Below are 27192 nucleotides of genomic sequence, written 5' to 3'. Positions count from 1 at the left end.
TCTTTTAATACTTTTCACATAATTTTCAAATATTTAATAGAATAAAATTTATGTTAATGTTTGATGATAAATTGAGCGTTGTTTTCAGTTATTAAACATTTTGTTTTGGAACATTTCATTGTTGAAGCGTTTTTATTTCGATGACGGATATGTAGGAATTTGTTGCAAAAGGTTCATTAAGTATCTCAGTTGTTGAAAATTGATAGCAACGATGTATTAAGTTTCAAGTTAACAAAAATTTGATAGTTTAGTTGAAACATATAAATTTTAAAGATAAATAAATTAGAGTACCCTGCGAAAATGTTCATAAGGTTTTTCGGTTGTTAAAAATTGGCAGCAACGTTGAATGAAGTTTCAATTTTTGACAATAATCTCTCGTTTACCAGTGGTGGGATTTTTTTCGATGACGACTTCTTTCGCAGTTGGATTTTGAAGTTTGATCATTTCCAGTTGCTTGAGTAGCTCCAGATTCAATTCGTTCTCTTTTTGCTCCTTCATGTCTTTTTCAGCTTTTTGTTTGCATTTGATCGTCATAGTTGTAAAAATTTCTCTCATGCCGTCTGAAAAAGTTTTCATGACAAGACGTTCATTTTCATTCTGCCGCGGAAACACGTGATCAAATTTTTTACTTCTATTAAATTTTTCTCTCAGTTTGTTAAGTCTGTCTTTTAGCAGTTGAATCTCGTCATCGTCGTCGTCGTTTTCCATTTTATGTTTCGGCTTTTTCTTCTTCTTAGGAACCAAGTGTTGTAATATTTCTCTTTTCGATCTTTCAGAATATTTGGCGTGAAGATGTAAAGCTGTTAAATTGACAAACACGTTTAATTATTTTGTATGCAAACTATAATTTTTTGAAGACTCATTTTAAATATTGTGATAAAATTTATATCAAAATCTTATTCAATTATGAAAGCTCCGTTAAAAATACAAATGTTCAACCGTTCATAACTTGTTGAAGACTTCTCAATTGTTTCTTAATGGTTGGCTTGAAATGAAAATCTTTCAACTGAAAAAGAAATCAACAGTACTTTTGGTATTATATTTTATTCATAAACGAGCGTTTTCTTGAATTGAAAAAATTTTAAACTACTCTTTCTAATCTTCTCGTGTATTCTTTATAAATAGCGTCGGCAATATCAGCTTCGTGATACTTCGATTGCAAAACTTCCCATTCTATATCATCCCTTATTTTTAAATGTAAACTTGTATTTAAAATATCTGAAATCAACTGAACCTCATTAAAAATTTACAAAATTGTTAAATAAATATTTAAAAATTCAAAATTAACGATACTTAATAGGTACTAACACCATGAAATGAACATTGTCAGATGTTCCAGGCATCTCGTTTATTATTGGCTCAGGACAGGTTCCCGACATTGGATTCAAACCAGGGAAATGCTTTGGAAAATCAGAAAAGTTAAAACTATGTTTCAAATGTTGTGATGATTCAACTCCACAAAAAGGTTGGCCTAATTCTGAAGGCATGAATGGAGGCATGGACATTGGGTTGACAAGCGGAGAAAATGTCGTAAAAGGATTGTTATCAATTTCTCTCGCGGCAAAGATATCTTCTTTGGGATTTGGGATGTTAGTGAATGGTGCGTACATGAAAGGACTGTAGTTGTATTCCGTGTAGCATGGTTGTCCAACGTACATTGGGATTATATCTCTATCCCGATACTTGCATCTCTCCGAACTTGACGATGTTTCGCTATCTTTTTCCTTCTTTCTCTTTTTACTTTTCTTTTTACTAATCGACTGAACTTCTTTAAGTTTTAAAGGTTCGACCGGTTTAGAAATATTTTTTGAAGGAGGTCCTGGTGGTAGTGGCGATGATTTTTCAATCGGAGTGTTTGGTAACTTTGGAACAGAATCTATGGGATTAATTGGAGGAAGTTTCAAGGGCGGAGGAACTTTTCCCAGCTCAAAACTTGGCATTTGTAAATCTTTTGGTGGTTCTGGAAGCAATTCTGTTCCCACTGGGGCAGACATTTGATCAACCATATCCAGAGCGAGTTTATCCATTGTTTTGATGTTTAAAACTTATTTGACAAAGACAAGAAATCAATTTGTATGATCTGAAAATTTTGTTAATGTGATTCTTAAATAGTCTTTTCAGAGAAACTGTCGAAAATATTTCTTTTTTACTTTGTTTGCGTACGGCCAAATTTAAAAAAAAATGTACGACCAGTTTGTAAAAATGTTTGCAACTGTTTAGAAGATGTTTACAAATAATTTATAATAAATAACAAAGAGTTTTACGACCAAATTGTAAAAACGTTCACGTTTTATTTATAAGTAGGAAACATCTACGTACGAAACAATCAATTTACAATAGCTTCCAATTCTTGCGTGATGGGATTGGTCCCAATTATAATTTCTTTGGCATTCGGATGGCGTGCCTTCATTAATTCAAGCTGTTTCGTCAAAGTCTCATTATTTTTTATTTCAAGTCGTTTCTTGTACTCTTTGCCCGTTGGATCTTCAGCATTCAAACGTATTTCTGTCAGCATTTTGTCCATCCGTTCCTTCAGTTCATTCGTTAGAAATGATTTCAATTCATTCGTCAGAGTCGTCTTAGTTTTGTTGAATTTTCTCGTCATTTCAAATGATCTTTTCAAAAATCTGAATTGGTTTTTTAGATTTTCGATTTCTAAATCGCTTGATACACTTTCTCCATCGCATTCTTTTGTCAGTCTGCCTTCTTTTTTTGCTTTCTTCTTTTCTTCTTTTTGTTTTTTGGCAATAGCAAAAGCTAATTCTTTCACGCTTTCGTTCAGCTTCACTTTGTTAAATAAGGCTGGATAGGTAGAATGTTTAATAGAAGAAAATTTTTTAAGAAGCTGTTAATTTAATCAGATCAGTTAATTTAATACATTAGATACCTTTGATTAAAGCATCCAATGCCTGAATATCTTTGTAACTTTTAACATAACGGCAATGGCTTTTGATCTAAATTAAAAACAAAACGTGGAAATAGTTTGTTAATATTTTTCATAAAATTGTTAACAGATGAATGTTTCAAAGTAAAAAGATCTATTAATTTTTACTAAAATAATTTAAACGATACATAATTTCTTATATTTAACGAATCACCTTTTCGATGAGACCGCGATGTTCAACCAGCAACGCTTCTGGTATATCTCTGATACCATATTTCTCGCGTAATGAATTCCAATTTAGTTCATCAACAGGTTTGGCACTCCTTATAATTAATTTAATTTTTCGAATTAATTCAAGTTGAATATTCCGTATAAATATCTTGAATAATGATCATTTGTCAAATTTTAGGACGTGAAATTATCTTACTGTAAGGCTTGTTCTTTCAATCTTTTGATTTCTTCCTTAAGAATTGTATTCGGGTCAGATTTTTTGTGGAAATCTGCTGAAACAAAAGGAGGAGGAGGCAGCATAGTTGGCGACATGAAGGGTAGGAAAGGTTGCATTGGAGGTATATTTAAATTTTGAAACATGTCACAAGGAGATATTTGCTCATGGGACAAATTGTTCTCGTCGTCTTTTCTTTTTTTTTTCTTTCCAGAACCTGATTCGGAACTGTGAGAAGAAGAGGCTTTACATTTAGGACATTTTTTGCATTGAGTAAAAAACGGGGGTCTGAAAGGTGGCATCATTCCTTCGTCCAACTGATGAACCACTTTAATTACTTGCTCCGTGTTCTCACAACCAGAATCTTTTTTCTTTTTTCGTTTTTTCTTTTCCTTTTTTTTGCTCTCTTCACTAGCACTTTTATCTTCACTAGTTTCGCCACTTTCTTCATTTTTATTTTTCCTTCTTTTTTTTTTTTTTCGTTTCTTTTTCTTCTTCTTACGTTTCTTTTTTGATTTGTCTGAAAATTGATCGCTTACTCTTCTTTGATCATCGGGTGGAAAAGCGGGTACACTGGTTGAAGGAGTTGCATGGGAACTTGATTTACTTCCAGGAGTCTGTTCCAGGGCTTTAATATGTGATGATGGAGTTGTCGCCAAATCCGATTTTACGTTAGACTTTATACTGACTGATCCTGTTGAAGAAGCGGTGCCTGTGTTTGTTGTTGTGGATGAAAGTGAAGGTAATTTATTCTTTTCATCCGCTGATGATGTTTTTTCTCCAGGTTTGACATCGACTGCACTTTTGTTCGGTATTTTATTTATTGAACTTGGCGTTTTTGTCGCTGTCGTTCCAGTGCTTGCCACCGATTTTGTGGTTTCAGTTGATCCAGCAGTAGTACTCATTGACTTTTTAGTTTCTGTAGAGGAAGTTTTACTTTCAGTTGATCCCGTGGCGGTGCTTGTTGCTGATTTTTTGTTATTTTTAATATTTGTAGTACTAACCGTTGAATCAGTTTTTAAAGAACTTTTTTCATTCTCTTTCGATGCAGCACTCGAATCTTTTTCGGTAGATGTCACACTTTTTTCTTTTTTTGATGTTGATCCGGTTTTTGTAGCAGGAGTGCTCGAACCAGTTTTTGATGATGCAGATTTATCAGTACTTTTTTTAGAGGTAGTAGTTTTTGTTTCATCATCCGAAGATTTAGTATTCAGTTTTTCCTTTTTAGAAACTTTTGCTGCAGACTTTTTAACGCCTGAGTCTTCACTTGAATTTTCACTTCCTGCTTCATCGTCAGATTTCTTGATTTGAGACTTTTTCGTTTTGCTTTCCTCGTCACTGGATCTATCAAGCTTCGTTTTATTACCTGCAACCTTTTTCGGTTCTTGTGAAGTTGGAGGGTCATCCGTTTTTGTGTCGTCGCCTTCATTATGCCGGTTCACATTGAAGCTTCAGAAAGAATATTTTTAAAACTTTATAAAGTAATATTCTAATTAATGTTTTGAAATATTATTGCCTAAAAAATTAACATTACGTTTTGTGTAATACATATAAATATATATGCCTACCCAATATCGTGGCCGTATTGTCCGACATAGCTTGGTTTGTTCTTTTTAAATAAAAACATCGAACAAAATAATATAAAACACGAACTTTGGATGATAAAGACAACGAAAGTTTTAATATTTACTTGACATGCGTTTGTTTACTAAATATTCGAACTTGAAAGATATTTTTACGATAGTTTTCTATTATATGCTTAACTGAAATCTATTTGAGGGTTATGTTATCAAGGTGCATTTTTTTAAACAAAATAAACTAATGATTCGTATCAGAACATTTTATTTTACAACAATTTCAAATTGGTTAGTGACTGGATTAGTTTGAATGACAAGTTCCTTGGCGTCAGGGTTCTTAGCCTTCATCACTTCCAACTGTCTCAACAGCGCCGGATCTTTGGCCAAGTCGATCCGCTTTTTAAAGATGTTCCCAGTCTGATCTATCTCGATCAACCTGACGTTGGTCAATATGCTGTGCATATTTTCTTTAAGAGTTTCAATCAAAAGTTGTTTGATCTCATCTTCTCTTACGTCAGAGGGTTTCTCCATTTTATTCGTTCGTCTGAATGTTTTTCTCAGCTTTCTAATCCGATCTTTCATCAGTTGAAAATTTGGATCACTGTCTTCGCTATCCAGCTCACAACGATCCTTCACATTTTGTACAATATCTTCCGCTTCCTTCTTGCGCAATATAGCCAGAGCGAGATTTTTAACCGCCTCGTTATATTTCACCTTGTTGTGCAAAGCTTTCATCGGAATATATCAGCAAATTTAAATTTTAGATTGAAAATTATGAAAGTTTAAAAAGTAAATTGAAAATTCAACCTCTAACTAAAGCATCCAACGCTTGCAGATCTCGATAGCTGTTCAAATCTCCACATTTTTTAGAAATTTTTTTTAGTCTGGCTCTGTGCTCAAACATTAAAGCTGATGGGATGTCCTTAATGCCAAATTTGCATCGAAGCGCGTTCCATTTCATTTCATCGAGCGGGTGTGATGTTCTGATAACGTTCATGTTTTTTTCTCAATAAATGTTGGATTTTAGAAAATATGTAATTTGAATAGATGTCCTAATAAATGAAGGTCAATTCAAGAATAGATTGAGTGAGATGGATCAGACAGAAAAAATAAATACTTTTTCAAGGAAAAATTTAATTCTTCGATTTCCTTGGCTAGTAGAGATGCTGGATCAGGTTTTTTGTAAAAATTTGGTGAGATGAACGGGGGAGGTGGAAGGGTCGTCGTCATAAATGGAAGGGTTGTAGGCATAATTGGTTCTCCAACTGCTTTTACCTGAGTCTTCCTTTTCTTGCCAGACTTTTTCTTTTTCGAAGTCTCACTGTTTGAAGAACGAGATTCAGAGCTGCTTAAATTTATGTCGTATTTATTGTAAAACGGTTGAAACGGATTGATAGGTCCTTGATTCATTGGTTGGATGATAGTTATCGTTCCACCTCTCGATCCCTTGCACACCTCATGGCAATCATCACTTTCGCTGCTTCTTTCTGATCCTTTCCCCATTCTCTGCTACAAAATCCCTGTCGAAGTCAGGAATTATTAACAGAAGAAACTAATGATACATGAAATACTCGAAAACTTGAATTCGAATCATCAAACCGTGTTATAATTTTTAATTGTTTTAAAATAATCGAAATTGTTTTTTGTTGATAATAAACGTTACAATTATCAATTATTAATTATTTATTTAGTTTGTTTTAGTTCCAATTAAATTTATTCAGGCGATGTTTTTCTGGGGATGTTTATTACCAAGACCCATTGAAAGTAAAATATTTTTATATCAAAACATATTGACTATGGCTTTCCTTTGAGAAAACAGACAGCTACATTAGGTATATAATATAATATAAAATCAAGTTTAAACAAAAACAAACAAATATGTATTAATTTTTATTGAAACGTGGTGTTTACAGCAGAAATTAATCTCATCAACAGCCAGTAAGTACTTTTCACGCTTATTTTTATTCTTCACTCGCCTCTGTGACGGCTCCTTATAATGAATAAAGAAATAAAAATTAATTAATTAATTGATTAATTAATCAATTAATTAGTTAATTTATAGAAACATTATAATTATTCACTGAAAAAGTTTCGATACGTTAATAATTTACAAAACATTTCAGACATGGCATCCTTGACGGTGACACAACTGTTCAACAGCAAAGAATTCGCAAATAATAATTACCTTGTGATTAAATTAATTAAATAAACAATGTTTTTGATAGAACTTAATACATCTAATAAATAAATAAATACTTTTTTTATGAAAATAAAAAAAATTCAACCTGAATCAGCAGAGGTTGCAGACGCCTGATCAGATGGTTCAGATGCCTTCTTTTCAACTTCCTTCTTCTCAACTTTCTTCTCACCTTTGTCTTGAGGTTGAGGGTTTTTCTGAAAGTTTCGTTGCAATCATTAAAATTCAATCGTTAATTATTAGTTTAACTGTTCAATAAATCAATCGATGGATCGACAAATCAATCCATATTTCAATAAATCAATGATTCCGTCATGAAGATAGAACCAATCGTTGAGTAAGCTATTTTATCAATCATTTAACTGTTTAATCCAACATCTAACTAACATTTAACCAATCGAACAATCAATTTATCGATCAACCAATCATATTTTCAACTTTGTACACCATCGACTACCTTTCCTTTCCAGCCGGTCGATTTCATCTGCGCCAAGATGGCTGAGAGTGATAGTGAAATTATAAATCTTAAGGTATATCATTGAAAATTACGACAAATCAGAAGATTATGAAAAAGACTTTAACTACAAAACTAATATTGAAAGCAATGCTTGGTTGATCTAGACGCTGATGAACGTTTCTTCAACAATTCTTATAAATTTATCAAATAAATTATTTCTAAAATACCTTTCAAATGATTAAGAATAATTTATTGAATAATTTATATTTTTTTGTCATTTAAACCTGTCATAAGTTCTTCCAAAGAATGAAAATGTTTGTAGCAATCGATGTCGGAACACAACCTCTTCAACTGACACACATTTTATCGAAATGTATTTTTCAAATGAATTAATTAATTAAAATTTGCGACAATTGGTTATTTTAATCTTTCAAATTAAAATTATTCATAAATATGTTATGTGATTACGTACCCTCTTCAACTTTTTCTTCTGCGACATAATTATCTTGGGCGTTATGATGGGAACGCCATCCTTGTATCGAATCGTGTTCTTGTTCGAAGAGTCTGTGCACACATCGCAAGAACTTTTCGTGAAATAATTTATAATTTGATCGATGAATCAATTTTTACAATGTAAAATGACTGACAAACAAGTTGAAATTTCGTGAATCGGACAATGGTATGAAATAGATAGACACAGAACAGCATGTATGGTGCATACGCACGCGTAGAATACCGCCAATATAACGATACCTCAAACTGTTGGTGCAGATGAGATCGTTCTTGAAGACGTTTGGTTTCCTGCTCCTCACCTTGCCTCCGCTGTTTGTCACGAGAATTTGAATTGGTTCATTATTGCACCTTCTACAGGAACATTCCATTCCGTCGGCCAGCATGAAAGGTGGATAACCCGGCAGGATGGGTGGGAAGACTCCGGGATAGCAGGGACGAGGGTAGACGTTCTGACAGGCAGGGTACATTGGAGGCATCATGTACGGCTGCTCGTTCGTGTCGTGGTTTAATTTATTTTATTGGGGCTATTTAGTTAGAAATATTCCATTATAAGAAGAAATTGATGCACTGGTTTGATTTTGATATAATCAACGAAAGAAGCATTTGTTACCGAGGAGTAACCGGTCATATAAGGCACGGGATTCATGTGTCCCATGCATGGAGCGTACGGATACATTCATATGCAGGCTGTGCGGTCCGGTTCACAAAATAGTTCTTATTTCAACTTTTAAATTTGCCGTGTGTTGATCATCAATAAAAATTGTTGAGATTAATTTGTGATAATAAAAAGTCAATATGAGAAAAATTTTTAATCTGTGAAATTGTTGACTCACAAAAAGCAGACTGTTTTAAATTTTTTATTTCCAATTTTTATCGGCTTTTATTGCTGACCTGTTATTAACTCATGTTTACATTATGTATTTTAAAAACAAATACAAATAACAAATGACGTAGATTCGTATCCACATTAATCTATTCATTTATTACATCTACAGTCTGCCACTCAGCATCTGTCATCAATCATCCATAGAAATGTTTAAGAAGCGATTGAAACAGCATCTCTTTGAACATGTCTCTCGCGGCCCTGCTGGCATTTTTTTGCTTATCCGGCGCCTCTGACGCTATGCATAGGGCGCTGCACAAATGACATCATCATCATCATTATTATCATTACTATTATTTATATTTGTGTTCAGTATCTGTGACTATTGTCTTTTGATTGTTTTCCGGTTATTAAAACATAGCAGGTTCCATTCTTATTGTAATTCAAAATGATGTTGACTGAATCGAGCCGATATTCCTTTATTAATTCTTCCTTCATTCAGTCATTCCATCATTCGTTCCTTCGGGCTTCGCTTCTGCCGCTGGCTTCTCACTGACTCCCATAGACTCCTTCAGCTGTTCATACTTGAGTTTGTACTTGGCGATTTTCTTCTTCAGGTCATCCAACTCAAACTCCGAACCCGTCTGCGATCCGCCCTCTCCCATTTTTTTCTTCTTTGATCCCTTCTTGCCTAGAATTTTTTTCTTTTTGAGAGCTTGGTCAATGAGCTCTGAAAATTTTTCAATCAGGTTAATAAATATTCGAAGTAAAAAATATATTTGACTGATGGAACTATTACAAAACTTACATTTAAAAATTAAGTTAAACTAGTTTTCTGATTAAATAACTTGATAAAGAATTTAATTTTTAAAAACGACGAAGGGACAAAAACTTGAAATTTTTGATAGGCGACCTACATAACTACATGACAAGTTGGCAATATTTTCCTCATAACACAATTTTTGTCAATTCTCCTATTTAAAATGATTTTTCAGTGTATAAAAAATAATTAAATAACGTATGTTGGATACATTTAAAAAATTACACGTGGTTATTACAACAAATGGCTACAAACACGCCACTGAAACACACAACGGTAACGAATTTTAACGCTTTTGAAACATAAGAGTATTATTATCGAGTAATGTTAATAAGTGTACAGGAACGATTTATTAACCTACCTGTCAATTGGACATCCATGCAATGAAGTTTCTTGTAACAATTTATATTGCGACATCTGTTTTTCATCTATGTTTTAAGTTATTCGCTTGATTTATATCGGAAAATATTTATAACGATATTACGACAAAACTCATCACATGGCTAACGGTATCTTATCAAAATTTATGGAATCCGAATGACTGATCAGTATTAGAGAAGAATACTTCTAGAGATTTTATATAAATAAGAATATTCAATAAATTATATTCCACTTGAATGGGCGTGTGTGTGGTTAATCGGGAGAATTAAATCAAAAAACAAACAAAACAAAGACTGGACAAATTAATAAATGAAAGTAGGATTGAATGATGAATGAACGACACTCACCACTCTTATCTGCCTGAGCTGATGAGCGAGAAATGCATTTGTCAGTTCGGTTGAACAATCATCACACTCTGGCTCATAACCTTTGAAAGGTGAGCAACCACAGTTCATCCTGTTCATTTATTTGTATAATTACATCTTAACTTAAATATTTATCTATAATATTACAAACAGTTGTTTAGTAACGTAAACATATAATGTAAAGATATAAAAAACCAAAATGTAAAGATATAAAAAACCAATGAAAAAGAGTCAACTTACAAATCGAAATCGCACATGAAGTCATCGAACGTATTAAGACCCGAAATGGCATAAGGATCGCAACAAATTCCTCGACCCATCCATGCATACGGATCACAGTACCAGGATCTTCTACCTCTTCCAGCCATTGGGTGGGGCGGCCAGACGAGAGCGTCTCCGTTGCAGAACAACCTATTTCGAGGACAAGGACAGGCACACCTCGGCAGACAACAACAGTCATCACATTCGTCGCAAGGGTCGCATGGATCGCAGGGATCAAACGGATCGCAGGGGGGTGGGCAGGGACTGCACGGTGGGCAGCACGGAACGTACGGTGGACAAGGAGGAACACATGGGGGAATGCAAGGAGGAACGCAGGTGGGGACACATGGAGGAACGCAACCAGGAACACAAGGAGGTCCACAGGGAGGGCTGCAAGGTCGATAAGGACAGGGAGCACGAGGCGGACGTGGAGGGCCGTACGAAGCTGCGGGATATCTGTAGCGTCTAATGAGACGCGGTTGCATGCTACTCGCACCAGACTTGTCTGGTCGTTTGGTCGAATTCAATTTTCGTACTAACGGCGGAGAACCTGATTTGTACAATTTTTTATTGGGCGACGGCGGCGTTCTGATACGGAACGAGATGGGACAACGAAGCTCGTAGTGGCATTTCTTCTCACTTTTTTCGGGTTGTGAACGTTTTCTGTAGCGAACGTTGTTGTACGAGAAGTTGAGAGCCGTAGCTGGATGCCTCTCTGATCGATCCTCTTCCTCTTTATATTCGTTTGAATCGTATGTACAACTGGAAGAAAATCTTTCACCGGTTTGATCTTCCTCTACTTCGAAGTAATTCCCGGAGGGGTTATATTCGCTTTTTATCTGCTTAACCGCAAAGTTGTTTCGTGCTGCCTCGTTATTTTCGATGTTTTCAAGCCAAAGTTTTTTAGCGTTCAACGATTGAAGATGTTTGCGTTGGTGTATTTTCATCATACAACTTGCAAGTTCCTTCAATTCTCATAAAGCTGGAACATTTCGAATTTGTTTCATTTTCGCGATCGTTCATACGATGCTCTTGATGTTAATGCATCGGTCCAATCATATGAATTCATGTTTTGCATAGATGTTACATAATAACAAATGACGTTTCATCGAAAATTTATCAGTCCGCGATTATTTATGTACGCTTGTGTCAATCACGGCGACATTAATTGTTTCTTATCCTTTGATTTGTATTTCCTAGGCTTAGCAGTTTGTCTGAGTGAACGAGCGCAGGGAGTCAGAAGGCATAAAATAAAATAATAGATGACGCCGACCGACATTTTTTTCGGTTCGTATATGCGCATAAATAAAATAATTATCACATCGTTCAATCACACATTTACTTGTCTATTAATAATAATTTGCAACCAGCATTAATAAGCATAAGACAACACAACAGAGAATTATTTACATCATCGTGCCAGAACTTCTTGGGAACAAAATTGGTAAGAAGCAAATAAATGTAGTTGAAGAGGCGCCTGTAGTAATGGTATTAGTAATAAATGATAACACTTCATATGAAATCATAACCATCGTTATCATTAATATCATGAGGGCCGTGAGAGGCAGTAGAGGAAAGTTTCGACATCTTGAGGGAATGAAGTCCAACCAGTTTTTTCTTAATGTTTGCATTCACATTTGCAAGTTCAGTTCGGCGACGTACTGAAGTCTGGTGGCGAATTATAACATGATGAACTATGATACAATGAATTACGATATGATGAATTGTGTGGTGAATTATGAATTGAATAATGAATTAAACAATGAATCGCAATGATGAACCTGACCTATATTATGATTACAGCGATACAAAGGCGACTACTCAAAAATCAGTTAACAATCTAGGCAGCAATGATGATAAGTCGTTAATTTAGAAACATATAAAAATTTGAGACTCGATTTAAGTTAATATACTAACTCAATAAAGCGATCAAAATAGATAAAGTCAGTCAACATTGTTTAACCAAAAATGAATTAAAATATAATTATTTGTTGACTGAAGAATCACTAAAAATATTAGTACAACAAATCAAGGCATGGCGATCTCTATTGTATCTAATCATATTTTGCATCTTACAGGCTCCGCCTTTTGTTTCAATAAGATACAAAATAAGATATAATAATAGATAACAGCGAGGTGACCATTCCTTCCTTGTTACGAACTGCTCCAGAGAAAAACAAACTCCCACCTCAATCTTCCACATCAACTCCACATCCCACAGCCTGACGACGTAGTTGAGCACGAAACATCCATGGGGGCTGCCAACCCGACCAACTCTGCCCGCTCTGTGCACGTAGTCAGATATGAAGTGTGGGAAATCGTAGTTGATAACGTGCTGAGCCTATGAGAAGGAAGGAGATGAGGACGACGACATTAACGTTTATTTCTAATATAATAAGTTTTACCTGTAAGTTTCTTGCCCAGCATTTGACGTTTACATGTTAAATCAAAAACAGAAATCTTAGTTAAAATCTATGAAAATCTAAATAAAAAAGCGAATGAATGAAATAACGTGAGCGCACACGAGTCGTGTCGAGTCCCCTGGAGGCAAGGTCAGTGCCGATGAGGAGGTTTGATTCACCCGATGCAAACGTTTCATACCTACCTTCCCTCACCTCAAATACGAAGTTTTTCATTTTAATACTTTGAAATTCAATTCAACAAGCGTTTAATTTTCAATGCGATTACAACGTGAAAGAAATTTAATCATTATCGAAAATTATTGAACAAAATTTCTGCAGAAATATCTCAAACGCTGACTATTTGGGGCATTTGTGCGTGTAAGGTAACGTGATTGATGCCGCGTGACGTCATCATGTGACCCAGATAGGAAACTGTGTCAGGTTGATTGCAGAAGACGATGGTCGGAATTGGGTCAGGCCGGTTAAGGTTGCCGTTTAGGACCTTCAACAGGTGATCTGAAGGTAGAAATAATAACAAGTTGTAACTTGACAACTACAATTTACAATTACAACCACAAGAAATGTTATTATAGGTTATAATAATGATAATAACAACAGAGGAAACGACCTAATTTCTGAGCAGGTCCCAACCTAACGAACTTTTGATGAACATGAGGCAGAATATGATGAAGATAATTCGTAACTACAACCTCCACACTTTCCATCTGGTGAGAAAATTTTTGAACATTTGAAATTCATAACTAAAATTTTTAACAAGAGAGCAAGTTGTAAATAATATCTGTAAACGAAATAACAGAAAAAATTATCAAAAACACCAACATCTATAACTTCATTCAGTTTGGTCTGGAGACCTTTAGGCATGGTAGCTCCAACAAAAACTACCTGCAAGCCGCCATTTAACAATAATTTTCTGCTTGCAACCCTACCAACATCTTCATCATCATTAACACAGTCGTCATTGTTTCTGGGGTTTATTATTACTGGCTTTTCAGTTGAGACCTGTGTTATACGGCACATTATTTCATTTGAGGTTTAATTTTCCGGCTGCCATATTGAAACGAGATAAAGAAACAGAAACAAATTGAAAGCAAACAATTAACAAACAAAAAAAATGATGATGAAAGAACAAATAATTTAGAATGCACTTTTAATTTTTTGACGATGTTTAAGATGATGCTTAAGAAACTTTCGTCAAACAATGTGTCTGCTTCATCGAATGCAATTGTGTTCAGACGAGATAAGTTGTAAAACTCTGTAAAGGCATGATGATGTGATGATAATGTGATGACGGTGTGATGTTAGGATGAAGTAGTAATAAAATTATAATGAAAGCAGAAACATCGAACATGTTGGCGTTGCTTACGATTCCAGCACAGAAGTAAATAGCAAACAAATTACAAAATATCTAGTATAAAGTCAAACATAAGAAAAGCATCTTCAAAATCAATTAAAATTTGCAAAAGAGTAAAACAGAATAATTATAAAAGATGAATAATTTAAAAAAATAAACTGCTAATAACATTAAAATATATAAAGGTCTCAATTATTTACTATTAGATAAAAGTTTGGACAAGATTCCAGGTGTAGCAATTAAGATATCAACTGGCTTAACTTGCATCTCTCTCAATATGGACTGTGGAAAATTGTGTTTGTGATGTGAACGTGTGAAGTTGTGTGCGCGTGTGTGATCAACCAACCAACTAATCAACTAACCAGCCAGTCAGTCAATCGATCAATTAATCCACAAACAAATCAAAAGTAAATCAGCAAATCAATCAATCCATTAACAAACCGATCAGCAAACCAATCAACCTGTGTTCTTCTTCCCCCACACTTAACATCAACTCTGACATCCAAAGATGATGAAATATCTCTTGCAACTGACTGTGATGATGATAATGTAATGTGAAAATGTAATGTGATGATGTGTTATTTTCATTCTCAAATATCGACAAAATATAATTGAATCATCCAGCTATTGAAATCTAAAACATAAAAAAAAATTGACATATATCTGGTCTGCAAGTTCTCGAGATGGTGCAATGATAACAGCAACTGGACTGTTTAATCTTTTTCTCATCCTTGTAATGTCATCAACATCACCATTGTTGTTAGTTGTTGTTGAATTTTGTTTATTTAGTTTATTTAGTTTTAAAATTCGTTCAATGATCGGCAGCAGGTAGGCCAATGTTTTTCCATTCCCTGAAGGTTTTAACACAAACATATTTTTAATTTTATTCTTTTACAATTAAAATTCACTTTTTGAACATTCAAAAGTTAGATAAAAAACAGCAATGTTGCAAAACACCTGTCTCAGCAGCGCACAGAACACTTCTACCACTTTCCAACAGTGGAATCACTTTGGACTGTTTTAAATTAAATAATTAAATAACATTTCAAATAAATAATATTTAATGTGGTTGTAGAAAATGACACCATAATATTTTGCAAATTGGAAAGCATAAAAACCTGAACAACTGTGGGCTGAATGATTTGGTATTCCTTCAAAACATTAATGAGACTGGTTGATAATTTCAAATCAGTGAATGAAGGCAAATCTTCATCTGCAAATGCTGGCAGCTATAATTTAAAAAAAAAGATATTGAACCATAAAATTAATATAAACATGAAATTACAATATCAAATTATTTTACAATTAAAATATTAGGCTATACAAGTGATAACAAAAACTAAAATAATCATTTCTTTTAATAATCATACTTTTAATTTTAAAGTAACCAACTTACCCCTTGTCTGGGATTGATAATTATGTAATCTCCTTTTGACTTCTTGCTTTTCCATCCCCGTGAGGCCAAACACTCGGGTGTGAAATTGGTGTATGTTTGACCTCTGTAGTGATTGAACTCTGTCCTTTATAATGATGTTGTAATAATAATAAATAAAATTATATGATTATTATAGGATGATGCAAAAAAAACTATCTATGTATATTTTATCCATTTAAAAATGAAATTATTATAAAACAATTAAACCTTCTGCATAATATTATAAGATTACTCTGACTCTTGTCATACACTGGTTTTGATTTGATGTCTTTTAAAAGGTTTTTATACTTGGCCTTTTCTAAAGATTGAACGATTTGATGAGGGATGGTTATTCTTGGAAGAGGTCTGGCTGTGGCATTCACTGACAACTTTTTAATAAAATTAATTATTCAATATTAAATATTGGTTGATAAGTAACAAGTAATACAAATCTTTGATTAACACTAAACTAACCAGACTAAACTACTAACAGTAATTAGTGTAATTGTAATAACATTATGATTATTTGATTATTAAAGATTTATAATATTTTATATAAAACTTGCCAACAACATCACCAAAACATCAAAAAAAACGACAAACCAAAAAATGTAAATTAATTATTAAACAAACTACTGTACTTACTTTACTTATTATTAAGCATTCATTTGTTTGATTATTATTTATAATCAATGCTAACTAATCATGGCACATTTTTCAGTTTACACTTTTGAAAGAAAATAAAAATCAAAAAGACACAAAAAAGCAAAATTCATACAAAACAAAAAAAGCAATTTAATTTGCTACCTTAATAATGTGGGTTATTTGCGGTACATTTCTCGATATTCTGAAAAAATTACGAGAACTTGTTTCGAACATTTTTCAACATCTGTATTTATCGGGGGGGTTCAACTAACTGGCAAAATCTTATTAGCTCCTTTTGGTTTTGATAGATGGCGATAAGTTTCGAAATTTACTTTTTACATGGTGGCTCTTATTAATGCCTATAAAATTAGCTTCAGTGAGATCCTTTGTAAGAGTTTTTGTTTCATTTTTATCTATTTTGTTAATTTATTTGCCTTTACTGCTCAAAGAAATATGCAAAAAATCTGTAAATTTCAAATAAAATGAAATAAAAATGTTATATAGGTGTACATGTCAATTACAAGTACATATTTATATTACATACATCTGGTTAAACACATATCAAAACTTTTTTATTGAAAATCATTCATCATTTTACAGTCAAAGTTGTCAAAACAAATAATCTGAACTTTACAATTTTATTTTCACGTTTCCATTAAAGTTAAGATATGATAATGTACATTCAAAATCTTACGTGTATTACCTATATGAGTTCATTCTAAGATCATCAAATGTGTATAAAGGTAGAGTGGTAAATCTTTACACAACTGCAAACAAATAATATTTAAGTCATAAACTATAGGTTAAAGACAGAGCTACAGTGCTAACAAGTCTACAAAAATTAAATTATTTAAATTCGACGTTTCAAAAGTGGTGATCTCAAATTTCTGAGACAAGAAGCAGAGAGAATTGGATGTCTGGAAGCTTTTAGTAGAGGAAGAGGTCGAGGGGGGGCCAGTCTCGGAATCAGATACTTCTGAGAAAACAAGGAAGGTCTGCGCCAGTGAGGCAAGGAGTGAACCTGTTTTGTGATTATATGTAGCAATTAAATAATAGTCATGGCTCGTGCGATAATAATCATTACATTGTTAATATAAGTGTTAAAAACTGTTAATAATAAAATCAGGCGAACATGACGTGTCATGAAAGTTTTCAATTTAATGAGAAAAATTGTCTAAATATAAAAAAAATGTTTATTTTAAAATTATAAACGTACGAAGGCAAAATAAATGGAATACCTACTCTTTCTTAGATCTGATAAAGACTTGTAATGGTCACCTGATTCTATTTTTCTTAATAATACAACCTAGAACGAATAGAAATTAAATAAAATATAAATGACTTACAGAACTAAAGTTTGGGTAATTCATGCCTCTATAGCCACTTTTTCTACTTGAATCTCTAACAAACGAAATAAATGAATACTTGTGATTTAAATTTAAATGCTTATTATTTCAAATATGCTTCCAAAAATTTTTTTAAATGCTAAAGCAATAGTTGTCATTTTCTAGGATATCTGTCATTATGCATCATTCATAAGTATTGCTGTGGACAGTTTGATGTTAAACTATGAATTGTGAATCGATAAATAAAAAACGGGAACAAATCGGAAGTGAACGTTAGATGATAGAATGAATAATAAAATTGAATAAAAAACAATAGAATGAACCTCGATGGGTTAGCATAAAGAAGATCACCCTCCGTGAGAACTGGCCTATGATGTGCGTACGATGGAATAACCGGAATGTGAACGGGAGCAGGAGGCATGTGAACGGACGCTGGAGGAGGAGCCGCCATTGAGTACGGGACCTGCATGATTGGTCTCAATTGTTCGTTCAATCCTCTCTGGTACAAGCCTCGGTTGTAGGCGTTCAAAAAAAGTTCGTCTAGGCTATTTCTCGAAGGTCCGCGTCCGTAATCACTAAAGAGATCGTCAACGCGACCTCTCCTCTGCATCATGAAGGATTTTAAATGCTTTTGGACGGCTTTTGCGGCTTTCAAAATCTTGTTCGGGTCAATTTCTTTTTGTGGACCAGGCAAATTTTTATTCCTCTGTTCCATTCTCGAAACGACTTTATGCGTTATTTTTGTTATTAGTTTCTTCATAGCTGCTTTTGCGTCTTCGCGAGTGCGACTGTGACTTTCTTCTCGCTTAGCGTTGATGCTTCTATCGAGTAAATGTTTCAAAATGTTACCTAATTCAGCGCTTGAAGAAGAAGACTTTGCTGTCGATTTTTTTTCAGAACTTTTTACCAATAATTTATTTAAGACGCTTTTTATATCAGATAATACACTGGCTGTTTGACTTTCACTCTTCATCATTTTGTTTCGTAGATGTTCGTTGTACCTTTCATGTTGCCTTTCATCTAATTTTTGCATTATTTGTTCCAATTCTCTAAAAATTCTTCTGTTAGAATTGCGCCTTTGCTTGTTTCTCATATTTGTCAGCATGGCACTTAATTTCCTAACTTGCATATTTCTACGCCGATCTCTACTCCTCGCTCTTCTAATAAGTTCAGAGTTGATTGTTTTCAGCGATGACGGAACTTGCGATAGACGTGACAGTCGTGATATCCGCGTTAATTTTGATATACTTCGCCGTGCTTTCAGTCTTCTCAGTCGATTCAATTTCCTTTTCAGTTGTCTATTTTCTAACTTTCTAATTCGATTAATTGAGGCAGTTGAAGATAAACTACGTTTTCTCCTCCTTCTTGGTGGGGAAGGTTCGCGAAACGACGCATACGATACCCTCTTCAAACCTTTCGATGGAGGTCTAAGACTACTGTTGTTGCTACTCTTTCCTTCATCAACATCGTAATAAATTGAATCATCTGAGGCAAATTTTCTCTTGTTGAAATCATAAGAATTATTTACTGATTCATTGCGACGTGAATGTCTTTTGGTAACAACCATTGGTTCGTTCATTTCTTCATCGACGTCAGAGGAACTTTGATCTTCGACATCTGGTATATTCTCTTCCTCGTTTATGTTCTTTTTTTTTAGTTTTTCTTTTCGTTGAAAATGAAGATAAAAGTTATATGGATCATGTTTTGGCCTTTGTTTACGAGCTTTGGAAGGAGCTTCTGGAACAAAACTCAGATTATCATCGCAGCATATTTTGCCTTCCTTCAATCTATTTAAAGTCAGATTTTCATCGTTGCTATCCTTTTGGCAGTTGTTAATGTTGGGACTGAAACACTTCTTGTATTTAATTTCATCTGATTCGTAAGACTTTTTTAGCAACAGTCTATTTATTTTTTCTTTAGCTTTGTTAAGCTGCTCCAATTTTCTGACTTTCGGTGAAGAATATGTGTAACGTTTGATGCCATCAGGACTTTGTTCATTCAATCCAGAAACCAAGTCAATTATAGAAGCTGAGGAAATTGATGTAATTGATTCACTTTTTTTAGGTTGAACAGAACTTTTTATTGATACTTTTTTCTTTGGTTTAATTCTGTTAACTGGGAACGATTCTTCACTTGAATTATTTTTCAAACTGCCTCTTGAATCTTTCCGACTACAATGTTTGGAGCAAATTTTTATTTTCGGTGTGTCATTAGATGGCATGATTTGACAACTGGAGTTGCAGTTGGGTGAATCTTTTGCTTCAGTTTCCTGGCTTGTTGAATTAAAAATTTGAATGACGTGGTTTGAGGAGGAGGGGGAAGAATTTTTTGAGGAGGGGGAGGAAGAAATTCTTTTCTCGTCAATTTCATTTTTTGATGTTTTTATTGATGGCTTGATTTGACGTTCGGATGCTTTACACTGGTCTTTCACAGATGTGCATTCTTCAATGATTGGAGACTTTTTATCAACTGTTTTTTTTTCTGGTTTCAGTAATTGCTTGTTAAAAAATGGAGGTTGCTTTGCAATAACCGAATAGTTTATTCTTCCAATTTTGGTTGTCGTATTTTCATTACGTTTGTTCGGTGAATTTGTTACACTTTTTGTAGTATGGTTTGGCTGAATAGAATTTACATTTGTTTTGGCCGATTCAGTATTTATTTTGATATGATCTTTCTTTGATGAACAGTTCGCAAAAGTATCTTTTTTGAAATTTTTTAAAGTTTGCTCATTTTTAGGCACCTTCTCTTTTTCTTCACTCTCCTTATCTGCTTGATTGTTTTGATTGCTTAACTGATTCAGCGGTTGAGAAGTTCCTTCTGGTGACGAAAGATTGTTCTGTTTGGCTGGTCGAATCGGAATAAAGTTGTTTTGTTTAAATTTAGCTGATGCAAATTTAATATTTTCGAAATTTTTACTTTTGATCATTATTTTGAGGAATTAAATGAAATCAATTTTGTGTTTGAAAGTTGATACCTAGGACCTCGAAGGCCGCACATACCAAGAGTTAAATCAGTTTGCATGGTTCATGTTTAACTAATTATGACTGATATGTTGTTTTATTTTTTTGTTCAAATTTTTTAATTGCTTGTTGTTTATTTTGTATAAAATGAGAATTGTTGAATTTATAGTTAGTTTCTTTTCATTGATGTTATTTATTTAATTTAAAAAACGTCCTCGAATGTTTGTTTCGCGTTCTTGTTCTCAATTCATACTGTTATTCAGTGAATTGGTTGATGTTTTCGTGGCAGATGGATATATTGATCGATTACTTTGTTTATAAACAGACATGACGCAGAGCTTCATTTGAAAATACTTTGAAAAAATTATTTGACTAAAATTAGCTCAAACATTACTATAAACACTGAAACTTAAATTTTTCAATTTAAAATAATTCACATGCTAAGCATGCAATGCTAAACATGAGACAAACATGCCCTATAGAATAAAATATTACGATCACGCAAGTTAATTCTATACTTATAACTCACTGGTTGCTTTATTTTATGAGCTATTTAATGTTTTTAGCGCGGGTACGCTTGAATATTTCCACTAAAGTTCCTAATTTTTTTTGCTGTCCGCAATTAAACTTTTTCTCGGTTGGTTCGTTATGAATTCGCGTTCAAAACTTGTTGAATGAAGGATATTTCATAAAATAATTTTGAATTTCAAACGCCTTCAGTTTATTTCACACGGAAACTTCTCTTCCAATGCCATGTTTTTTACTTTTAATTTAATTTTAAGGTTTTCTAGGACTAGTAGTCGTTTGAATTTAGTTAGTTAGTTAGATAAGTTATTAAAAAGTTAGGGATTGGATTAGTTAGGACTGGGAGTTAGGACATTTGACATTTTTCATGAAATAATTTTTTTTTTCATTTAAACTTTTAAAGAATAATTATTTTTTTAAATTCAATACAATGGTAATAGAGAAATGATACTGTGTAATCATGTTGCCATGGTAATTTAATTTATTTTATAAAAATTATATATATATAATATTTATAATTATAAACTGCAGGCTTAATATTTAATTAATTATAACAATTAATTAATATATGTATTATTATACAAATACATCAACCTGCACGCACAAACCATACAAATTACTCAAGCCTGCAATATGCCCAAACAATGTTTGGCAAACATACACAAATACAAACACACATACATACATATATATACACATACAAACGTACGCACACACATACAAACAGATATCTATATGTACAGGTGTGTCATACATTCACCACTGCACTACCTGGCTCATATAATATAATGCAAGAAGACATGCTAGACAGAGTATCAGTATACAGACGCTGAATTGTCATTTATGAATGCACACACTCATTCACCAGCTCCAGAGACGAGCATTTAATTTGATATAACGCTTTGCAAGGCACACACACACAGCATCACACACACACTCAAACAATTGAATAATGGAAGAATGGTTGAATGAAGTTGTTACCATGGTGACGAGGTGCTAGCTAACAAAAGCTTTTGTTAGTCATGAGTTGTCATGATAACGATGGAGACAGTGATGATAATGATGGAGAATAAGATGATGGTGGTGATGATGATGATGATGATTTTGAAAGTGCAGAGTGCGAATAATGCATGTTGGCATTGTGTAATATACTTTCTGTACATCAATATCAGGTTTTTGATGATGACGAGGACGAAGATGTTTGTGTTGATGATGATCCCTGAGATTTTATATTAAGGTTAAGAACTGCATTCACTCTTTTGTCGTTTAAGATTTGCTGTTCATTTGGATTGAAAATAAATTTAAAGTTAAATGGGGTTTTGAAGAAATTTTTTATTATTCAATTAAAAAAAGAAAGAATTTTCATGCATTCCTGGCGAGCAAACATTTGATTCAATAAAAATTCCAATGAAATGAAAGTTTCTGCTCTTTGCACTGTTTGCTTGTAAATAATTTCTTCAATACTTCTGTCTGTCTGCTTGTTGCTTCGGTTGGTCGGTTTGTTGGTTGGTTGGTCGGTTTGTTGGTTGGTTGGTTGGTTGGTTGGTCGGTTGGTTGGTCGGTTGGTTGGTCGGTTGGTCGGTTGGTTGGAAGAATGAGTGAATGAAAGGTTGTTCAAATGAAAGAACGATAATTGGATGAATGAACAAATAAACATCATCATCATTATTTTTACGGCCATCATCGTCATCATAATGAACAACATCTTGAAATGCATCAAGTACATATGATAAAAGTTTTACAACATCACTTTCAATGCAATCACTGTGGGAAAATATTGAGGAACGAACACATGTTCTCGTTGTCTTCATCGTCGTCGTCTTCATAATCGTCTTCATCGTCGTCGTCTTCATAATCGTCTTCATCGTCGTCGTCTTCATCATCACAATTACTATTTCAGTTGCATCTTCTTCATTGTAGATTGAATTTCATTAATTATTTCGTCTGAGGCAGAACATCATCTTATAATTAGAGTTGTTGTTGTTGTGGGTGTTGTTGCTGTTGTTGTTGATGTTAATGGTGACGATGTTGATGATGATGATATTGTTGTTCTAGTTCATTATTCATTCTCTAATTATTACTTTAATTCAGTGATGGAATAATCAAAGAACCAGGACAACAACAACATCGAGATGAACCAGGACAACAACTTCTTGGATGATGACCTCACAAACTTATCATGGCTGCAAGATGCTAACCTTCTTAGAAACATCAACAGGTCACAAAATGCACGACACCAACTAGACCAACAAATACATCATCAACAACATCGCAACAACATCAGTCACGGCAAAGTGAAAAGTCAATTGAGAAATTTTAGAGAGTTAACTAACCACGTTTTGAACAGCTATAAAATTCGTCAACAACTACATCGGCAACAACAAAAACGAAATAACTACATGCCCTCAGGCATACATCTTGAAAAAAAGAGAAAAAATGTGAAGGATGATGATTATGATGTGACGATGAATAAGAAGATGATGAGTGAAAACAAACCTCCATTCTCATTCACCATCATCATTTTTATGGCCATAGAAAGTTCAGTTCATAAAAAATTGCCCGTTAAAAAAATTTATGACTGGGTCCTCGATAACTTTCCATACTTTCGAATGGTCAGATCGGGATGGAAGAATTCAATTAGGCATAATTTGTCACTCAATAAGTGCTTCAAGAAGATTGGTATTGAGGTCGTTCTTGATGTTCTTACTGGAGTTTTTGTTGATGATGTTGTTGTTGAGGATGTTGGTGTTGACGTTGTCTTTGGAAATTTTTTAAAATATTCCTTAATTGAACTTTTAAAAGTTTGAATGGTTATTTAATTTTTTTCATTTTTGTTGACTGACACAAAAGGGTAAGAAGTCTCAGTGGTGTGTTGACGAGAGGTGCCATTCAGAACTCGTCAGAGCTGTCAGCTGCTTGTCATTCCATCCACACATCAACAGCAGCAGTTACATCAACAGCTGGGGAAAGGTACAACTAAAGACCAATTTCTGTGACGTCATTAATGATAATCATCGTCAGTCGAAGCGTGAATGCCATAAGGAAGGCGTAGATGACGATTGTGTTGATGTTTGCAATGGCACTGACGTTCAAGATGGAAAAATGCGTCAGATCTCTAATAAAGGTTTTTTTTTATTAAATCTCCATCACACTTCCATCATCACATCATCATCATCATCTTATTACATCATCATCATCGTCACATCATCATCATCACACAGTTGAGTATGATGCTGCCACAACATTAGTGCAACTATCAAAGATGGCAAAAGAAGAAGATGATGATGATGGTGGTGGTGGTGGAGTCGGGAATGAAACAAACTTTTCCGGCAATTTTACTTCATTTGAAGATCATGGGAAGAACATCACTCGTAACAAAACGAAGAACAATTGCAAGCAAAAAATCTGTCTGAATAGGAAGAGCAAGATGGTCTTAAGGGAGATGGTTGATGCTGGCGACGAGAGTATGATGATGATGACGAAGAAAAATTATGATAGTGGTAATGATGATGATGATGAAAAAGTGATGATGATGATGATGGATGGTGTAGATGGGTTGTTGGGACTTTCAGAAGAAATTTTAATCAAAACGTCATGATGGTTATGCTGGTGCTAATATTAATGTATAGGGAAATAAATATATGTATATATATGTATATCAAATCACATATGTATGTATGAGTTAGGTGTCTTAATCTTTGATCTATATTTTAACGGGTATTTTAAGGGCTTTAAATCTTCTAACATTAGGTATTCATCTACGTGCCGCTTATCTTTCTAAATGACTTAATTCAATTTCAAAATATAAATTTGAACTTATTTTCATCGAAACTTATAATACTGTTCACATTTTGTAATTCGTTTGCATTTTGTCATTCCTGATACATCAGATTCAATCATTTGTTTGTTCGTTCATTCATTAATTCATATATTCTTTATCCATCTGTTCTATTCAACATTTTAACTTTCATATCAATGAATTCAATAGTTCAACGACTGCTTGCTATGCTAAAATATTTTCATTTCAATGATTCGATATTTGAAACTCCGAAAAGAATTCTCTCAATTGTATATTTCTGATTGTTCCTTCTTCGTATGTGTTCGCATAAGCATGTGTTCATCTTTTCAGCTATTCATAATTTTCATTCCAATTATATTTAAGAAGTTTTTATAGAGGTTTGGAGTTTTTAGAAAGTTTCAATTTATGCGAAAGATGACGTTGGCGAGTTTAATATATAAACAAAAATATTGATTCAATTATTTATTCATCATCGCGTTCTATTAAACGACGATGATGTTGATTGTTTTGCTCAAGTTGATAAGCCTGTAGAATGGTGATGGGATATAAGGATTGAAACACTGAGAGTTATGGCTTTCTAATGAAAATTCGTTAAGAACATTCCAGTTACAATCTTTTTTCGTTTAAATTTTTCAAAATCTACTAAGTTTTTTAATGAAAAAATTTTCGCTTTCGAAGCAGACAGGGTTAGTCTTCAAAATGTTGGCAGTTAGTTGGGAATTGAATGCCTATTTGTGGACTGTCATGTGTTTAAAAATTATGATGCTCTCATTATTGTGTTAGTAAATGTTTAGTTGAAAATTTAAATGGCCAAACCAATGGTATAATTCTTAGAACATTTGTATATAAATCAAAAATTGTCCATCCAACCGACCACGTGGCAGGAAGGAAGACTCGAGCAGACAGCTGCACAGTTGGAACCCCCTCGTCCTCAACGACCTTCCAGAACCTGACGCCAGCAGCCAACAGCAGGCGGGCAGACAGTCTGGCAGCCAACAGCAGGCGGGCAGACTGTCTGGCAGTTACAAGCGAGTGGTCGCAGTTGCTGTCGACGCCAGTGATTACGCGAAGAGAGCTTTCGAATGTTAGAAAATATTTTCTCTTTTTCATATTTTTAGAATGCTCACATTGGTAGAGTAACACATATTTGCTCATAAATTGATGGTGATGGGTGAATAACATTACACGTAGTTTGCCCGGTGATGAATATGTATATATATATATATATATATATATCTTGAACGCATGTTTTTAATGGATTGCTTGATTCCAAACGAAAGATTACTTACTGAACGTGAGGTTTCCGGATGATTTGGTCTTCTTCATCCACTGCACCTCAAATCCAAAACTTCCGACCATCTCATTCTCAAGTCAGATATATTCAATTATTCGATCCATAGTCGATATTATATTACATTGGCAATTTAAAGAAGTTTGTTAGTTTTCTAATACTTTTTTAAATATTTATTTGGCTTCAAAGCAAGCTGCAACATATTTTCAAATATAAGATTGATCATTGATCGATCGAATTTATGAGCATTTAATTCATATTTGAGCCGTTGATTCAAGCTCTAATTTTAAACTAAGTAGAATTCCTCGGTACGAATTGAAACCCTTCCAGGCCCACTGACACCTCCACTTAAGGAATGGAAGGATATAATGGACTCTGCAAACAAAGAGATTCGAGATATTGAAAATGCTTACACCGTTCTCTGCACTTTGAAAAAGGTTCATCATTAAAGTTTTATTCTTCAATTTCCTGATTGTACTTATTGTTTAAATCATGTGTACTCAATAGATTTCAAAATCTTCTCTAATCATTTTCCATTCAATTTGAAACTACGCGCCAGATAAACTTCAAAATGGTCTTCGAATTCGGCAAGAACGTTGGTGAGATGATAACAAGTCAGGCTGAGAGGGAGAATGCGAGCATGATCGTCTGCGGTTCAAAAGGGACAGGAAACTTCTTCAAAGGCAGGGGGGATGTTGCCGAATCAATTCTCAAG

The 27192-nt window shown here is 33.8% G+C and overlaps 8 protein-coding genes across 8 annotated transcripts; 1 reads left to right on the top strand and 7 right to left on the bottom strand.

Annotated features, from left to right (window-relative positions):
- Nucleotides 1–354: 354 nt before the first annotated feature.
- HELRODRAFT_181807 (hypothetical protein) lies at nt 355–2027 on the bottom strand (the record flags this gene model as incomplete). Its single annotated transcript, XM_009031592.1, has 4 exons — nt 355–800; nt 940–1006; nt 1091–1184; nt 1309–2027. The coding sequence occupies 4 exons, from the start codon at nt 2025–2027 to the stop codon at nt 355–357; spliced, it is 1326 nt and encodes a 441-aa protein (XP_009029840.1).
- A 299-nt stretch (nt 2028–2326) lies between these two features.
- On the bottom strand, nt 2327–4925 carry HELRODRAFT_181806 (hypothetical protein; the record flags this gene model as incomplete). Its single annotated transcript, XM_009031591.1, has 5 exons — nt 2327–2802; nt 2888–2954; nt 3099–3207; nt 3312–4752; nt 4898–4925. 5 exons carry the CDS (start codon nt 4923–4925, stop codon nt 2327–2329), a joined length of 2121 nt encoding a protein of 706 aa, XP_009029839.1.
- Nucleotides 4926–5170: 245 nt separating this feature from the next.
- HELRODRAFT_181805 (hypothetical protein) lies at nt 5171–6409 on the bottom strand (the record flags this gene model as incomplete). The annotated part of the gene is made up of 3 exons (XM_009031590.1): nt 5171–5634; nt 5714–5889; nt 6024–6409. The coding sequence occupies 3 exons, from the start codon at nt 6407–6409 to the stop codon at nt 5171–5173; spliced, it is 1026 nt and encodes a 341-aa protein (XP_009029838.1).
- A 224-nt stretch (nt 6410–6633) lies between these two features.
- On the bottom strand, nt 6634–9365 carry HELRODRAFT_194417 (hypothetical protein). The gene is made up of 7 exons (XM_009031589.1): nt 8684–9365; nt 8314–8558; nt 8033–8144; nt 7845–7911; nt 7561–7601; nt 7192–7300; nt 6634–6896 (listed from the first exon to the last, which is right to left on the bottom strand). The coding sequence occupies exons 1-7, from the start codon at nt 8747–8749 to the stop codon at nt 6868–6870; spliced, it is 669 nt and encodes a 222-aa protein (XP_009029837.1). The 5' UTR covers nt 8750–9365; the 3' UTR covers nt 6634–6867.
- Nucleotides 9366–9390: 25 nt separating this feature from the next.
- On the bottom strand, nt 9391–11670 carry HELRODRAFT_181803 (hypothetical protein; the record flags this gene model as incomplete). The annotated part of the gene is made up of 4 exons (XM_009031588.1): nt 9391–9626; nt 10078–10144; nt 10445–10553; nt 10703–11670. The coding sequence occupies 4 exons, from the start codon at nt 11668–11670 to the stop codon at nt 9391–9393; spliced, it is 1380 nt and encodes a 459-aa protein (XP_009029836.1).
- Nucleotides 11671–11974: 304 nt separating this feature from the next.
- On the bottom strand, nt 11975–16824 carry HELRODRAFT_186169 (hypothetical protein). The gene is made up of 15 exons (XM_009031587.1): nt 16719–16824; nt 16140–16300; nt 15894–16017; nt 15616–15726; nt 15455–15512; nt 15155–15348; nt 14959–15030; nt 14698–14779; nt 14292–14398; nt 13966–14145; nt 13754–13850; nt 13484–13641; nt 13240–13338; nt 12912–13064; nt 11975–12391 (listed from the first exon to the last, which is right to left on the bottom strand). The coding sequence occupies exons 1-15, from the start codon at nt 16788–16790 to the stop codon at nt 12236–12238; spliced, it is 1824 nt and encodes a 607-aa protein (XP_009029835.1). The 5' UTR covers nt 16791–16824; the 3' UTR covers nt 11975–12235.
- Nucleotides 16825–17180: 356 nt separating this feature from the next.
- Nucleotides 17181–21261, bottom strand: HELRODRAFT_194415 (hypothetical protein). The gene is made up of 4 exons (XM_009031586.1): nt 20884–21261; nt 18226–20746; nt 17903–17957; nt 17181–17577 (listed from the first exon to the last, which is right to left on the bottom strand). The coding sequence occupies exons 1-4, from the start codon at nt 20921–20923 to the stop codon at nt 17407–17409; spliced, it is 2787 nt and encodes a 928-aa protein (XP_009029834.1). The 5' UTR covers nt 20924–21261; the 3' UTR covers nt 17181–17406.
- A 2606-nt stretch (nt 21262–23867) lies between these two features.
- On the top strand, nt 23868–24612 carry HELRODRAFT_90040 (hypothetical protein; the record flags this gene model as incomplete). Its single annotated transcript, XM_009031574.1, has 2 exons — nt 23868–24077; nt 24238–24612. The coding sequence occupies 2 exons, from the start codon at nt 23868–23870 to the stop codon at nt 24610–24612; spliced, it is 585 nt and encodes a 194-aa protein (XP_009029822.1).
- Between the last annotated feature and the right edge of the window lie 2580 nt (nt 24613–27192).

This window comes from Helobdella robusta (assembly GCF_000326865.2).
Source record: "Helobdella robusta unplaced genomic scaffold HELROscaffold_76, whole genome shotgun sequence".
Taxonomy (NCBI): domain Eukaryota; kingdom Metazoa; phylum Annelida; class Clitellata; order Rhynchobdellida; family Glossiphoniidae; genus Helobdella; species Helobdella robusta.
Note: the sequence above shows the minus strand (reverse complement) of the source record. Positions and strands in the feature narration are given on the sequence as shown.

Coding starts and splice junctions, on each gene's coding strand:
- HELRODRAFT_194417 (XM_009031589.1), bottom strand. CDS start 8,749: ATGTATCCGTACGCTCCATGCATGGGACACATGAATCCCGTGCCTTAT. Junction 7,912..8,032: donor AGAAGAAAAAGTTGAAGAGG/GTACGTAATCAC, acceptor AATGTGTGTCAG/TTGAAGAGGTTGTGTTCCGA. Junction 6,897..7,191: donor TGCAACCTCTGCTGATTCAG/GTTGAATTTTTT, acceptor ATTCATTATAAG/GAGCCGTCACAGAGGCGAGT.
- HELRODRAFT_186169 (XM_009031587.1), bottom strand. CDS start 16,790: ATGTTCGAAACAAGTTCTCGTAATTTTTTCAGAATATCGAGAAATGTA. Junction 13,339..13,483: donor ACGCACAAATGCCCCAAATA/GTCAGCGTTTGA, acceptor TTCGTATTTGAG/GTGAGGGAAGGTAGGTATGA. Junction 12,392..12,911: donor AGTTGATGTGGAAGATTGAG/GTGGGAGTTTGT, acceptor ATTCGCCACCAG/ACTTCAGTACGTCGCCGAAC.
- HELRODRAFT_194415 (XM_009031586.1), bottom strand. CDS start 20,923: ATGCAAACTGATTTAACTCTTGGTATGTGCGGCCTTCGAG. Junction 17,958..18,225: donor CTTTATGCTAACCCATCGAG/GTTCATTCTATT, acceptor TTCGTTTGTTAG/AGATTCAAGTAGAAAAAGTG. Junction 17,578..17,902: donor ATTACCCAAACTTTAGTTCT/GTAAGTCATTTA, acceptor ATCACAAAACAG/GTTCACTCCTTGCCTCACTG.